The sequence below is a fragment of the Diospyros lotus genome, chromosome 7 (genome assembly GCF_014633365.1).
Source record: "Diospyros lotus cultivar Yz01 chromosome 7, ASM1463336v1, whole genome shotgun sequence".
Classification (NCBI taxonomy): domain Eukaryota; kingdom Viridiplantae; phylum Streptophyta; class Magnoliopsida; order Ericales; family Ebenaceae; genus Diospyros; species Diospyros lotus.
The window spans coordinates 23,982,837-23,997,989 of record NC_068344.1 but is presented as its reverse complement, the minus strand read 5'-3'; the positions used below and the strand labels follow the sequence as shown (position 1 = coordinate 23,997,989).

Below are 15,153 nucleotides of genomic sequence, written 5' to 3'. Positions count from 1 at the left end.
AAAGAAGGAAGTAAAATTAAAATTGTCCTAAAAGTTGAAAAATAAAATAATAATAAAATAAAATTAAAATATTTAAATCCTTAAGTAAAACAAATAGAAGTTCAATCTAAGACTAATTTATGTAGTTTTTGTTGGAATACACATATGGTGATATAGGTAAATTTAAAAATTTTTGCACATCAAAGTTATACAGCGGAAGTCATAAATACACATACCATACACAATTTGAGTATTTAAGTAACATGAAATACAATAAATCACATACTTGTGGCTTGATTTCAAGTAGGTGTAGAAATTGTTTCTATATTGAAATCAAATCTTCCTCATCACGTGGAGGGCCTAGTTTGTCCACACCTAGCGTGCAACCCAACACTATGTCGTGGTCCTCGTCCTGTGCTAGCCTAAGGATTTCGACTCACCAGCACCTGTGTGTCTCCCTAGACTCTCCAAAATTTTCCAAGCACACAACATTTCTCTATGATTTCTCAAGAGCAGAAGCAAAAAAAAAAAAAATAGAGAAACAGAAGCCAAGCACGTACACCTCATCTCCAACTTCCTCCCATTTTTCTACCTCTGGAATCTGCCACCTGTTGGAATACATGCATGGTAGTGTAGGTAAATTTAAAAATTTTTGCACATCAAACATGCATAGCGAAAATCATAAATACACACAATATGCATAACTTGAGTATTTAAATAACACAATATTTCATCATATGAAATACAACAAATAACATACATGTAGCTTAATATTAGGTGGGTGTAGAAACTATTTTTACACTGAAACCGATTCCATCTCAAATTGTGGTAAGCTTAGTTTGTCCACACCTAACCAACTACGTACCCAGTACCACGTCACAGTCTTCATCTTGTGCTAGCCTGAGGACGTTGATTCATCAATGCCTGTGTGTCACCCCAAACTCTCCAAAATTTTCCATATGCATAACTCTTATGCTCTATAAATTTTAATAGAAACAGAAGAAGAAGGAAGTCATAGAGTAGAAGCCAAACTCTCTGTCAATTTCTCCTTCTTTCTCCTGTCCAATTTCTGCCTCTAGGCACCCCTACCATCCCCTCCAATTTGATGCCATAGGTAATCCACTACATTTGGTTGGGGAGTCGACTGTCGAGGTAGTCGACTTTCTGAATGGAATAATCGACTATGTTGCTATTTTTAGAAGAAAATGCAACCCGATCCATTAACAATTAACAAACCAAAATTGGCTTATTAACTTTTAACGAACCATTGTCATTAACACTTAATGACATATCCAAAACCATTATTAACAATTAATGATGTCCGAGACACAACAAGTGCACAGTGCTGATACTAGATGTTATGTTATATGGCATATGACTTTCTAAGTTTATTGTTCTCTAGCAAACAAATAACACCAAAACCCGTTTGGCAGTGGCCAAACACCTTAACCTATCACAAGAATCTCTCCATATTCCGATGACGATCTAAAAGACCCTGGGAAGCGCCTGGCAGTGGTCCAAGACAATATAGAAGGCAATGCAGTCTAACTTCAAATGAGCTTATTACAGTTGATGATTACCGTGTACTATAATTATTCTATCACTCAACATCTCGATCAAGTGAGAGTCATGAAATAATAAACTCACAAACTCAATAACTATGTGTCAGATCTTATTAACATGACTAGATGACACCTCAAGAAACACTTTCTTAATTAATCATACTACCTTGGCCAATAACTTTCTCATCACACTAATAGTAGACTACATAGGACGTTTACCTTATCAATATCAACGAAAGTGACAGATCCTATCCCTGAACAGCTACCTTCATGTACCAACAATACGGAACCATATAGATGAATATCCCCACCTCACAATTGGATAATTCCACGCATTAGCAAATCCTGCACACCAATACGCAAAACAACCGTGTTAGTTTAAGTCTAAGGACTAATACACAATCGCAACTCGATGACAAAATCATTATCTACAATACCATGTGATCAGTCATCAGTGTCACATTTAGTGCGTTGTTCTCCAACAACCACCCATGAGTTTACTAGAGACATCCCTATGTCATATGGTATATGACTCACCACCCCTAACCATTAGTATCTCATACTAATCAAGGTAGTAAAAACGTGTTGGTCCATAATTGACTAATTAGAGTCCCCATCTGATTAATTTAAGGACAAAAAATATTTAAGAAATCTTATTACCAAATAATCTCATCACATATTCTTAATACCTTAAGAATAAAACTTTCAAACAGGAAATCCAGCGACTCATTCATATACCAAACTGGAGAGTTTAATGAATGATGATGAACTTTCCTTTTATTAATTATATACAAAGAAACATCAAATGTATTAATTACATATGTCAGATGTCATCTAAATCTAGCATTAAGACACATCACTAACACTAACAACCCTTTAATTGAATGACACATGGAATGCACTATTTGCAGATTTGGCAGCAAAAATGGTCGATCGATTTCTTAGAGGTGGTCAATCGATTTCCACCGGATGGAAAAACGGTCGATCAACTTCCTTAACCTGTCGACTGTCTGGAGGCAGTTGATTGGCTGTGCTAAAGCAGTCAGCAATATCCCTAGTTGTTTATGATGAAACAGCTATTCAACTTTTCAACTATTAACTAACCAAGTCATTGACACTTAATAACATCATTATGAACCATCATTAACTATTAATGATGTTTGAGACACAACATGTGCAAAGGTAAAATTTGTAGCTCAAAGGTACAATCAACAAGAAAGATTGATCTTGATTAAATCTTTCTTCATGTGGTAAGAATTGAAGCTATGAGAGTTTTAGTTGTCTTTGTTAGTTACAAGTATTTTAAATTATTTCAAATGGATATTAAAAGTATGTAAACATACATAATTCAAATGGTCGTTGATAACATCTTTCTTGGTGCAACAAATGAATAAATGTGTAAGAACTTTGCTAGTTGCACGAAAAATGAATTTGAGATAAGGATGATGGGAGAACTAAATTTATTTCCAAGATTGATATGAAGCAAATCAAATAAATCATCAAGACAAATTTAAATACGTTAGTCCTTACCCTATGAGTACATTAACAAAATCAAACAAAAATGAGTGGAAAAGATATTGATCAAAAAGAAGGATAGAAATATGATAAGGATCACTATTATATTCAACCACAAGTAGATTGAATATTGTGTTTAGTGTATGTTTATGCCCAAGTTTCAATGACATCTAGTTCTCCATTCTAAGACTAACCACATAGATTAGATGCCATTTTGTAAAAGAGTATGTGTAAAATGGAGACATTGAATTTGATTATTTCTTCACAAAACCCTTAATTGAAGATCAATTTTGTCACAATAGAAGAGAGATTGATACTAAAAAAAATCCAAGTTTGAAGGAAATTAAATCTTATCTTGAAAAATTAAAAGAGCAAGAACAAAATTCATACCTTTCAGACATCTGCATACCAGTATATAGTCATCTGATTCAGCTCATTTAGAAGACTAAATGTCACCATTAAGTTGTATAAAATAGGTCAAAATAGAGCATATTTTCTATTGGGAGAAAAAAACACGTCAAATCAACAACTTAATATAAGGATACCCAAATATTTTGTTCCCTCCCTTCTTGTGTGAACCTAGTAGGAGTTAAATCAAGTAGATATAGAGTAATATAAAACAAGTGCAGCAATCACTCAATCACAAGAACACCAAAAATTTACGTGGAAAAATCTCTCAATGCGAGGAGTAAAAACCACGAGACCGAAGTCCACCCAAAACTTCCACTATAATAAAATACTAGGTACAATCGTTCTTCTCTAGATAACACTAGAGGCACACCAAATCCTTTAGAACTCGATAATTCTTGGCACACTAAATTCCCCAAAAGCAACAAAACAATTAACCCAATCACAACTCTCTCAAGAATAAAGATTCTTGGAATACCACTTAAAAATAATAAGAAAATATCTCACAAAAAAATGCCACTATTTAGATAATGTTTTCTCCCAAATGGACCATTGGATTTAAAGAACAATGAGTTGCGAAGGTGCTACCCAAAAATCGTGACGATCAAACCACAAAATGCAGAGATATCAAGGATTAACTGATGACTGCCCAGATATCTTAAACTCACAACTGTTGCTCTTGATTTTGATGAAAAGTTGGCGGCTAAAAACTGTGATTTTCTCACACATGCACACACATACGGCTACCCTAGTTTTGTTCCATATATAATGGAGTCCTCTATCCACCAAATTAATAACTCTTGGGCCCCTTTTCAACTAAACCAATTTGTTAGGCTTGGGCCTTGATCCACCACACATGTAGGCAAATACCCAACACTTTCTAACCTTGTTCAAATAGGATCAATCGTCTAAACTTTCACAAGAACTCCTTGGAGTCATTCAGACATCTAAATAGTTAGTCTTAGATGTCTGAATTTTCTTGCACAATCAAAAAATTACTTGACATATTCAAACATCTAAACCAAATGCTTCAAACATCTAAACATTGTCTTCTTAAAGAGAAATGGACACATCAAAACTTGAAATCCACAAATCTCAAACACTAAAACACTAACCTTCTCTCAACTTCTCACTCAGTTCCATCCCAATGGCACTAAATGATCTTGCTCTCATTCTCAAAGGGAAACCAAATAAAGAAATAAAACTATGCATGATTTGATGTTTGTTTTAGAAGTAACTAGTGAGAAATATCAAAAATGGAGAAATGGCAAGTTATTAGGGGATCATAGATAGATGTTCTGACTTTTCAATTAATGATTATCACCTTGTCCTCATCCGTTTCTTCCTTCCACTTGACGTTTCATCTTCCCATCCTATTGTATTGTTTGAGGGGGAGCCCACACTACATAACATCCTAGCCAGCATAAAAACCTTACTCGACTATCTTATTAAGTGGTAACAATCTTGTCCCTTGATGGACCAAGTTGATGACTCCAAGAAACATGCCTCTAAGAGCAATGTAGCTTATGATCATGTATTACATGTCACATCCATTCATTTTTGTCCAGCTTATCTTGAACCTAATGAGGGGGAGCCTTCTATGAGTGAACTTTTGGTTGCTATTCAAGTTCTATCCACTAAAGTTGGGAAATAACTTGAATCAACCTTTACTAATTGGGACATAGGATTACAAGGCTTGAAGATGAGTTTCGCCATCTTGATCCTTTTTTATGCTTGACACAAAGGGAGAGTAAGGAACATAGAAATTGATAATGTTTTTTGTTTTTGTGGTAATATGTTTGGAGGATCATCTTTGTTCAAGTTGATTGTGAAATGTAGAATGAATTGTTCTTGACTATGACTTGAATGTATATATGAAATATTCATTAGCACAAATACTCGAAGTCATATAAGCATGTATAAGATCAAAAATTCAAGGGGAAGAATCTTAAGCCGTATGTGTTTTGTCATCATAAAAAATGGGAGATTTTTAGTTCAAGGGTACATAATAAAAATATATATTAGATACTCATATGTATCTACATCTGAGATAGAAATATTATAAGAAAAATCTAATATCATTTAAATTATTGAATATGCAACTTCAGACATTTAAATATGGGTAGTAAGCATTTTCTGTTATTTATAACTTTGAAGAGAAGGTTTAAGTCTAAAAAAAATGTTCGCAAATCTGAATAAAAGTTTCAAAAGTCGGAATAAAAGTTTTAGAAGTCTAAACTTAACCAAAACAGCCAAACAAATTTCAAATGTTATTCAGACATCTAAGGGTTACCCGTCAGACATCTGAACCTTTCTAGGAAGCTAAGAAAGTTATTCAGATACTTGAGAGAAATCCCTTCAAACATCCAAAACAAGGAAGAATCAAATCAATCATTTATTCAAAAGATAAAACCTTGGTGTTCAAACGTTCGAACAAAGACATTACTGTCTACATTCTTTAGGTCACTAGGGTTTCAAAAATGTGTAAATTGAGTGAAGTTTCTTTGCGTTTTCATATTTGTTTTACCTCTACAAAAGAACAATCTTCTTAATTTGCTTCCCTTTGAAAGAACTCATAAGTCTAATTATTTCCCAATCTAGTTAAATAGTCTTTTTGTTCCAGGAATGTTTGCACACTTGTATGCTTACATCTTTATCAAAAATTGACCTAATAGTTTTGTTTTTAGCTACTATCAGACCCAGTTATATTTTTCCAATATGTTGTCCCTTCTTTTAGCTACATGTCTGCAAGTCTCTTAGCTTTTCATTAATTATTAAAAAAACTAAGAAGATTCCCAGCTGGTGCATTATCTCTCTTCTCTTCTTTCCTATGGTTAGATTGATTGACCTATGTATTGACTGATTTAAGAAGAGGAAAAAGAGAGAAAACTTGAAGACTTACAAAGTATTAAAGATCTTCAAAGAATGAGAGTGTTCTTGTTGAGGAAAAAGACATTGATTGAGTTGTAAACTTCTTGCATTTACTTATTTGTGTTTATTGATCAAGGCTTTGTAAGTTGGTATTAATTTTCTTGTATTTACTCACTTTTAAAGTGAGGGGATCTCACATTTCTTATGAGGGAGTTTTTATGTCCTTCAAAATAGTTCCTGTTTAACAAAGGGATTGTGTGTTTACTTATTAAATGTGAGAATTCTCACTTTAATTTGAGGGAGTTGCATTTGGCACAAGAAGTGTTTTTTCTTGACAAGGGATTATATATGGGTTTCTAACTTCTTTAAAAACTAGAGATTTTCCGTTGTATTACCTTCAAGATTCACTTTAAAAATAGATGACATAAGCTTAAAAAAGTTGAATCTCTATAAATCTTTTGTTCTTCATTGTTGGTATTTTCATTTACATATCTTATTTCTTGCAACATCTCAATCTATAAAATATAATATCATCATAAAAAAATCAAATCTAAAATAATTTTTCTTAAAATCGAAAATGCCAATTCAACCCCTTCTTAACTTACTATCTAGGCAACATTTATTAATCTCATTTTACTTTCCTCCTTGCCATCAAAAAACAATAGTAAAACTTTTGAAATGCCCTTCAAATTCACCCTTTTCTCTCTATCTCTCTCTTTCTCTTTCTCTTCCTCTTCCCTCTCTCTTTTGACACTAATGGACTCTTTTCCTTTTTCGACAACTACAATGATGACGACAAGAAGAGTAAGGACTTATGGCCCCTCCTTTTTGTCTCTTCAACCAAATCCATCTAGGTTCTTTGGTGTGGTGACTAGTGTTAATAGTAAATCACCACCTACTCAATTTTTTGTTTTAAATTTATATATAGTAAATAGAAAACATATTTTCTATAGTTAAAAAAAATATTTTTAGAATTTATTTTTATATATTTTTAAAAATATATATTTTCAATATTATATTATATAACTAGCTTATATATTTTTGGTAATTGGAATATTTTGAAATTAAAAATATATTTTATATAAATAAAATATAATTCCGAAACTTTTATATACATATATCTACATTTGGTTGAGAGAGAGAGATGTATAGAAGAGAGAATTTTAAAAATTAGAGTTAAAATGGTTAATTTACACACTATGAATGGTAGAGAAGATCTCTTGTATTTCCAAAAACAAAGGTGGCCTATATTTTTAAAAAACCTTAAGAGCACCAACTATAATTTATCCAATTTTTAAAATACCAAAAATACCCCTTTCTCTAGGCAAAGACTGACTATCTCCCCTCACCTTTTTTCCTTCTCTCATAGTATTTGCAACAACTTCCCTCTCTTCACCTCTCTTGCTCGATCATTTTCTCTTTCTTTGTTAAGTTCATTGAACCCCAATAATGATAACTTCTTTACAAAACCCCATCGCTAAGATGTTAAGATCATTGTGTTCATGTGTGAGTTAACTTTGAATATTGGGAAAAATCAGTTCAATAAATTTAGCAAAACAGATTGGCTTATATAGCCTTTACAAAGCAACGGAAAATAAAAGAAGATAAAAAAAAATATCTCAACAACTCCTAGAATTGTGGTAGAGGCCTAGAGAATAGATCAAACTAAACAATGTTCCTAAACAATAGAGATTATTCTAAAATGCAACAACAAACTCCTTAATTCTAACTGAAAATATTAAAATACTTCAACATCCTCCCTTAAATTGAATGCTAGTATATCTGACTCTGAACAAACACCTAATAGACTTCAAAGCTAGCTTCACAAATGCATCCAACTTCAGTGGCTTTGTCATCAAATCTACAATTTGCTCCTGTGTGTGATAGTGCTTCATCTTCACAGTTCCATTCTTTGTGAGTTCACGCAAAAAATGAAAACGAACATCAATACGTTTGATGTGTCCATGCAGTACTAGATTCACAGAAAGCTTGATAGCTGAACTGTTGTCACAAAAATAGTTGTGTATTCACTCTACATATAATCAAGCCTCTCAAGAATTCTTCTTAACCATATTATATGACATGCACATGATGTTTCAACTATGAATTCTGCCTCTGTGGTGGAAAGAGTGACTATGGGCTATTTCTTTGAGGACCAAGACATAACTTTTGAACTTAATAGAAACACATCACCTAAAGTACTTTTTATGTTCTCTGGATCCCCGACATAGTCACTATTCGCATGTGCAATCAACTCTTCATTTCCTCCCTTTTATAGAACATCCCAAATTGAGTTATCCCTTGAGATCTTCTTTGCCACTACCAAATGAAGTTTAGTAGGTCTTTCCATAGACCTGCTAATGAGATTGTTGGTCCCTTAGGGTATGGCCATTCAAGAGAAGGGGTGAATTGAGTGATTAAATTTTATTTTAATTTTAATAAATATTCTCGATTAATAATTTTATTAAAAAATATATATTTGATAAATATAATAAATTATATTTGAGATTAATAATAAATGTAAATCATAAGATATAACAAAAATAAATACAATGAGACATAAGACAATTTATAGTGGTTCGGTGTCTTCACATACACCTAATCCACTCTCCCAAGGTTTAACTACCCTTGGGGTTCCACTAAAATAATTTCACCAAGATTTCCACACTAGCTCACCTTAGAAACTAAATACACACCTAGATTACAATGGATTCTAGACAACTACTACATCAAGGTTTTCTTCCTTACTTACCTTGAAAACTAGATTCAACTAGATTTTAACGAATCTAGAAAACCTATACAATACTCAATAATAATTTAAATGTTACAAATAATTTGTCCATACTTGGACACAAATAAGCAATTAAGAACAAATTATACAAGACAATAATATTTAAATAAATAAATAAACAATTACCTCAGTTTGAATGGAGAAGATCGGATTCGGCTTTGCGATCTCTTTTTCTCCTCTTACCTTGTGGCTCTTCAGTAGATAAACAATGAATCTTTGAGAGCTTTGGAATACTTGGAAATTAGCTTGAGAGCTTTTGGGAGTTTTGAATGTGCAATATGTGCAATGGATACTCAAAAAATGAGTTTATGAGGTATTTATAAGCATTTTAACCATTCAAGAAAATGTTAATATGAAGTTTGAAATTCAAAAAATGTTTAGACTTTCTCCAACAATAAGAAAACATGTCTCCCTTTTAATTCAAAATAAATTTACTTTTTACATGAGAAAACAAGATTTGAAAATTCAAATATAAGTTTTTGAGACATAAATTATTAAAACAAGAAAACATATCTAAAAGCAATCTCTTTTAATTTAAAATAAATTTACTTTTTGCATGAGTAAGAAACTATGTCTAAAATAAATTCTCTTTAATTCAAAATAAATTTACTTTTTGTATGAGATAGAGAAAACATGTCTAAAAGTAATTCTCCTTTAATTCAAAATAAATATATTTTTTACATAAGTAATAAAAGCATTTATCAATAAATGAAAATTCAAACATAAACTTTTGAGACATAAATGATCAAAAGAAGAAAACATGTTTAAAGATAATCCACCTTTAATTTAAAATAAATTTACTCTTTGTACCCACTTTTAATTCAAAATAAATTTATTTTTTTATATGAGAAAGAAATACATTTTTATCAAAAAAATATTTTTGTTAATCATCAAAACTTAATTAATATGAGCAAGTTGGCTCAACAGAGATTTACCGAAAACATCAAATCTAGTCGAGTGGTCATTATATACATGAGACTTCCAACGATCTGCTTGTAATAGGTGACGTCCATTCTAACTCCATTCTCATTCTCCTCGAGCTTGAATCCAAGAACAATTGGGTTTTGGACTAGAATAGTAATCATACCAAACATTTCCAAAACTTCCAATACATACTTCCTTTTGTTAATAAAAATACCATTGGTTTTCTATATCACTTCAATGCCAAGAAAGTATCTCATTTTTCCAAGATCAATCATATCAAACTCTAATTTTGTTGATTTTTTTTTAACTCATCAATCATGGACTTATTGTTTCTAGTAAGAATGAGATCATCAACATAAAGACATACAATCAGAATTTTACCTCCTTTAGTCTTGACGAACAAAGTGTGTTCATAGTGGCACTTCTCAAAACCTCCTTTCAAGAAACAAGACTCTATACGACTATACCAAGCTCATGTAGCTTGCTTAAGTCTATATAAAGCCTTTTTAAGTTTGTACACCTTCTTCTCATCACCTTTCGTTCAAAGTCTCGAGGTTGCTCCATGAAAACTTCTTTATTTAATTACCCATGCAAGAAGGCTGACCTCACACACTACAGGAAATTTGGTCATTAGTGGCGAAACAAAATCGTCACGTATGATTAGAATTTCGTCCCAAAACTGTATTGGTGACGATTTTTTGGCGTCACAGCCATCGTCACGTTAGGTCCGTAGGGAAAAGTAATTAGTGACGTTTTTTATATTTCGTCACAAATGCATAAAGGAAAGGTGACGAAATTTTTGTTGTCACCGAAGGCATCTCCTTTAGTGACGAGGAATTTTGTCACGAAAACCAATAAAATTTCGTCATCTTGGAGTTCAAATCGTCACAAAATAACTGTGATTGGGTTTCTTATTGCGACAATTCCTATCGTCACTAAAAAATTGTGACAACTGTGACGGTAATATTGTCACTATAGTCTTTTTATATTTCGTCACTATTATATAAAATCGTCACTAAATAGTTTGATCAAATTTGATTTGGTGACGCAAACTAAAACGTCACAAAATATCTTGTAATTGGTGACACAAAAAATCGTTGCAAAAGGCAACTTATTTTCGTCACAAATATTGATTTCGTCACTAATAAGTTGGGTCCATATGTTAATTGGTGACGCACAAATATCGTCACCTATGAAACGTATCACACAAATTGTCCATGTTTTTTTAGCTATAATGGAACGTATCACACAAATTGTATCTAGTTGAGTCACAGGTGCAAATACCTTATTATAGTCCACCCCACACTATTGAGTGTACCCCTTTGCCACCAGTCAAGCCTTGTATTTATCAACTTCTCCATTCTCATTGAATTTAGTTTTGTAGACCCATTTTAATCATATATTCTTTCTTCTAGTAGGCAAGTCAGTTAATTCCCAAGTATCATTCCTCTCTATTGCTTCAATCTCCAAATCCATGGTTTTTCTCCACTTGTCACTTTTCACAACATGATCATATGAAATGGGATCACTAGCAGCAAACATGACCATGTAAGCCATATCGTTTTCCTTAGAAGAAGCTTTTCCACTGACATAGTCCTTCATCTAAATCGGTCGCCTTCTTTCTCTTGTTTCAAGAGAGTTTGTTGAGTCTTCAAATGATAATTCATCTATAGAATAATTCTCTTCTTCTGTTTCTATATGAGTGCTAGAATTTGCCTCGTATTCATCTTTACCGTCACTTTCTCCCCACTTCAAATCAACAATAATGGTTGTTTCATGCTTTTTTTCCCAATTCCAATTTTCATTCTCCTCAAACATCACATATATGCTTATCAAGATCTTCTATGAAATTGGATCATATAGCTTATATGCCTCTGACTCCTCATTGACTCCAAGCAAAATGCACTTCAAACTCTTGTCATCGAGTTTTATTCGTTTAGCATCAGGAACATGAATATGAGAGATACATCCAAAAACTCTAAAATACTCCATTGATGGCTTGATTCCACTCCAAGCTTCTTCCGAAGTTTTATTCCTTACTGTAACTGTTGGGCTTTGATTCAAAACGCGGACGATCCAATTAACTACTTCAAGGTATAAAGTTTTTGGAATCCTCTTCTCCAAAAGCATGCTTCAAACCATATTCATAATGGTTTGATTCTTATGTTTTGCTACCCCATTTTGTTATGGGGTATATGCAGCCGTTAGTTATCTTCGAATACCATTTACATTACAAAATTTAGTGAACTCCTATGATGTAAACTCTCTTCCACAATCTATACAAAGACCTTGTATATGTGACCTGTTTCCTTCTCAACTCAACTTTTGTAATTTTTTAATGTAATAAAGGCTTCAAATTTTTCCACTACAAAATACACCCAAGTCTTGTGGTTGAAATCATCAATAAAAGTGATTAGGTACCTTTTTTATGTTTGAGATAGGTGTGATGGGTCCACAGACGTCAGCATACATGCACTAGTTGAAGGATCTGAAAGACTTTCCAAGTGCTCTTCTTTAGAAAGAATCTCTTTTCTACATCCCCACTAAGCAATCTTGGCATACCTTAAATGAGACTTTGTATTGTGGCAACCCGTGTACCATCTTCTTATCCTGGAAAGTCTTTAGACTATTTAGACTTAAATGACCATATCTACAATGCCAAAGATGGGAGATATCTTCTACAGTTGACTTGAAACAAATTTGTTCAATTGGTTGAGGGTAAGTAATGAAAATGAACATCCTGTTTGAGGTCATGGTTGTCTCCATGAGCAGGCCTCTCTTAAGGTGATAAGTTTGCATTTTCCAAACTGAATAAGAATTGCAAGCCTTTCTCTTGTAATTGACCCACACTTATCAAGTTATTTTTCAGTTATGGTACATAGAAACCCCAATTCCATTGACTTGCAATTGTACATTGCCCTTTTTCCCATTACTACTATGTGGAATTATTTCCTAGCTTCACAAATTCTTTGAAATTTGCATCAAAATTAGAGAAATACTCATTTTGACTGCTCATGTGGTTGCTATACCTCGAGTCAAGAAACCACAATGCCTTCTTGTTGGTTTCCTTAGCATTCACCTAAGCCATCAGTAACATTTCTTTAGTAGCCTCGACGTAGTTTGCGTCATTCTCCACCTTGCTTGGACATTCATAATGGAAATGCCCAAGCTTGAGATAGTTGTAACATTCAATGGTAAACTTGTCAAAGCTTTGTCTACTTTTTCCTCTTCCTCTAAAGCCACCATGTTCTCATCATCTTCCTCCTGATGAATCATTATAAGTGATTTTGAGTGCTTGTTCTTCTACCATGTGAGCATTCATACGTTGCTCATGCACCAAATGACTACTTTGCAGTTCATCAATGGACAAAGTATCCACATCGTTAGAGTCTTCAATAGAACACACCACATAGTCGAATTTTAAGGTTATTGATCTCAGAATTTTTTCAATAACAACATCTTTCAATTTTTCTCCATGGATCCTCATTTTGTTGGCTATGGTGAGGGTTTGAGCAAAGTAGTCATTCATAGATTCATCAGACTTCATCTTAAGCACCTCAAATTCCCTTCGAATAGCTTGCAGTTGTGTACACTTGACTCGTGTCGTCCCTTGATATTTCTACTTTAGGGAGTCCCAAATATCTTTTGCAGTATCCTTGTTCAAAATAGTCTCCAGAATTGAACAATCGATGGCTTGAAAGAGGTAGTTTTTCGCCTTTAGGTCTTTCAGTTTGAGTCTTCAATCACCTTTCCTTATACTTCAGTAATGTCAGCTCATTTTGCTGTTGCAAGGATTCCTTTCTCTACCAAACCCCAATATTCCTTTGAACATAAAAATTTTTCCATAAGCATGCTCCAGTGGTCATAGTGCCCGTCAAGCTTTGGGATTGTAGGTTGCACAAAACTATTTTCTATTGCCATATATGCTACTTCACACACCGTCGAAGGCTAATGTTCCTCGAGTGACTTTGATCAGGTGCTCTGATATTAGATGTTAAGATTATTGTGTTTATGTGTGTGAGTTAACTTTGAATATTGAGGAAAATCAGTTCAATAAATTCAGCAAAATTGATTGGCTTATAGCCTTTACAAAGCAACGAAAAATAAAAGATAAAAAAGAACATATATCAACTCCTAGAATTGTGGTAAAGACCTAGAGAATAGATCAAACTAAACGACGTTCCTAAACAATATGAATTATTCTAAAATGTAGCAACAAACTCCTTAATCCTAGATTCCCGGCGCGCGCGCGGGGGGGGGGACCCCACTATCACAAGGCTTGCCCCATCCCAACAATGGGGTTATTGGTTCTTTTCTAGGAAGGCAATTCACCAATACTATTTTATTTTTTTTTAATTCTCATGTTATATTAAGAACATTTATTAGTTTATAAATATTTGTAGAACTAGAAAAACTTTATATATATATATATATAGTTTACCTTTATATTTTAAAAAATATATCTTAATATTTATATAATGATAAAGAATATATTTTTTTAAAATAAAGGAGAGAGTTATGTAGGAGAGAAGACAAAATGGACCCCTCATACAATTTTTTAACCACAGGGTTGGTCCATGTCCTTTCCAAAAAATTGAGAGAACTTTTTGCCAAATCTGTGGCTTTAATGTACCCCAACTTCTCTCTGTTTTGATATATCATATTTCACACTCCTTCCTATATTTCAACCATAAAAAAGATGAGATAATTCTAGATTATCTTTTAAATGCTATAAATTTACAAATATATATAAAATAGAAATACTTCTTCATATTGAAACTAAAGTATTTAACAAAAGAATAATGACATAAATAATTATTGATAACGATATCATCAGTTGTGTGACGCCTCTTCATTAGAAGAGGTTGAGGAGAACATATACTATTATCCCATCTATTTAGCACATTCTCTAATAAAAGTATGATACATGACTGTCATTAATCATAACTCTTAGCATTATTTTTAACAAAATATTAGTATAACTTACCGTTGGGTGGGCGCGGGAGACCAAGCTAAAGTATTTATGGAAGCAAATTAAGTTAGCAATAAATGTCCCTTCGCATCCAATCCAGCACAACCAGTTCCATTGCCTCTGTAGGAAAC

General features: G+C 32.9%; 1 protein-coding gene across 3 annotated transcripts in view; it reads right to left on the bottom strand.

Moving 5' to 3' along the window:
- Positions 1 to 310: 310 nt before the first annotated feature.
- LOC127806081 (lysine-specific demethylase ELF6) overlaps positions 311 to 15,153 on the bottom strand; it is a 58,419-nt gene continuing 43,576 nt past the window's right edge. Inside the window, exons 8-10 of one of the 3 annotated variants that reach the window (XR_008024340.1) lie at positions 15,038 to 15,142; positions 1,761 to 1,886; positions 311 to 587 (exon numbers count right to left, since the gene is read on the bottom strand). Coding sequence is in view for 2 of the 3 variants with exons in the window: in XM_052343082.1 (XP_052199042.1) it covers positions 15,085 to 15,142 (58 nt within the window). In the remaining variant the exon portion in view is untranslated. Of the gene's footprint in view, positions 588 to 1,760; positions 1,887 to 14,886; positions 15,143 to 15,153 lie in introns of those variants that run through there. The other 2 variants (XM_052343082.1, XM_052343080.1) reach the window with 2 other exon arrangements.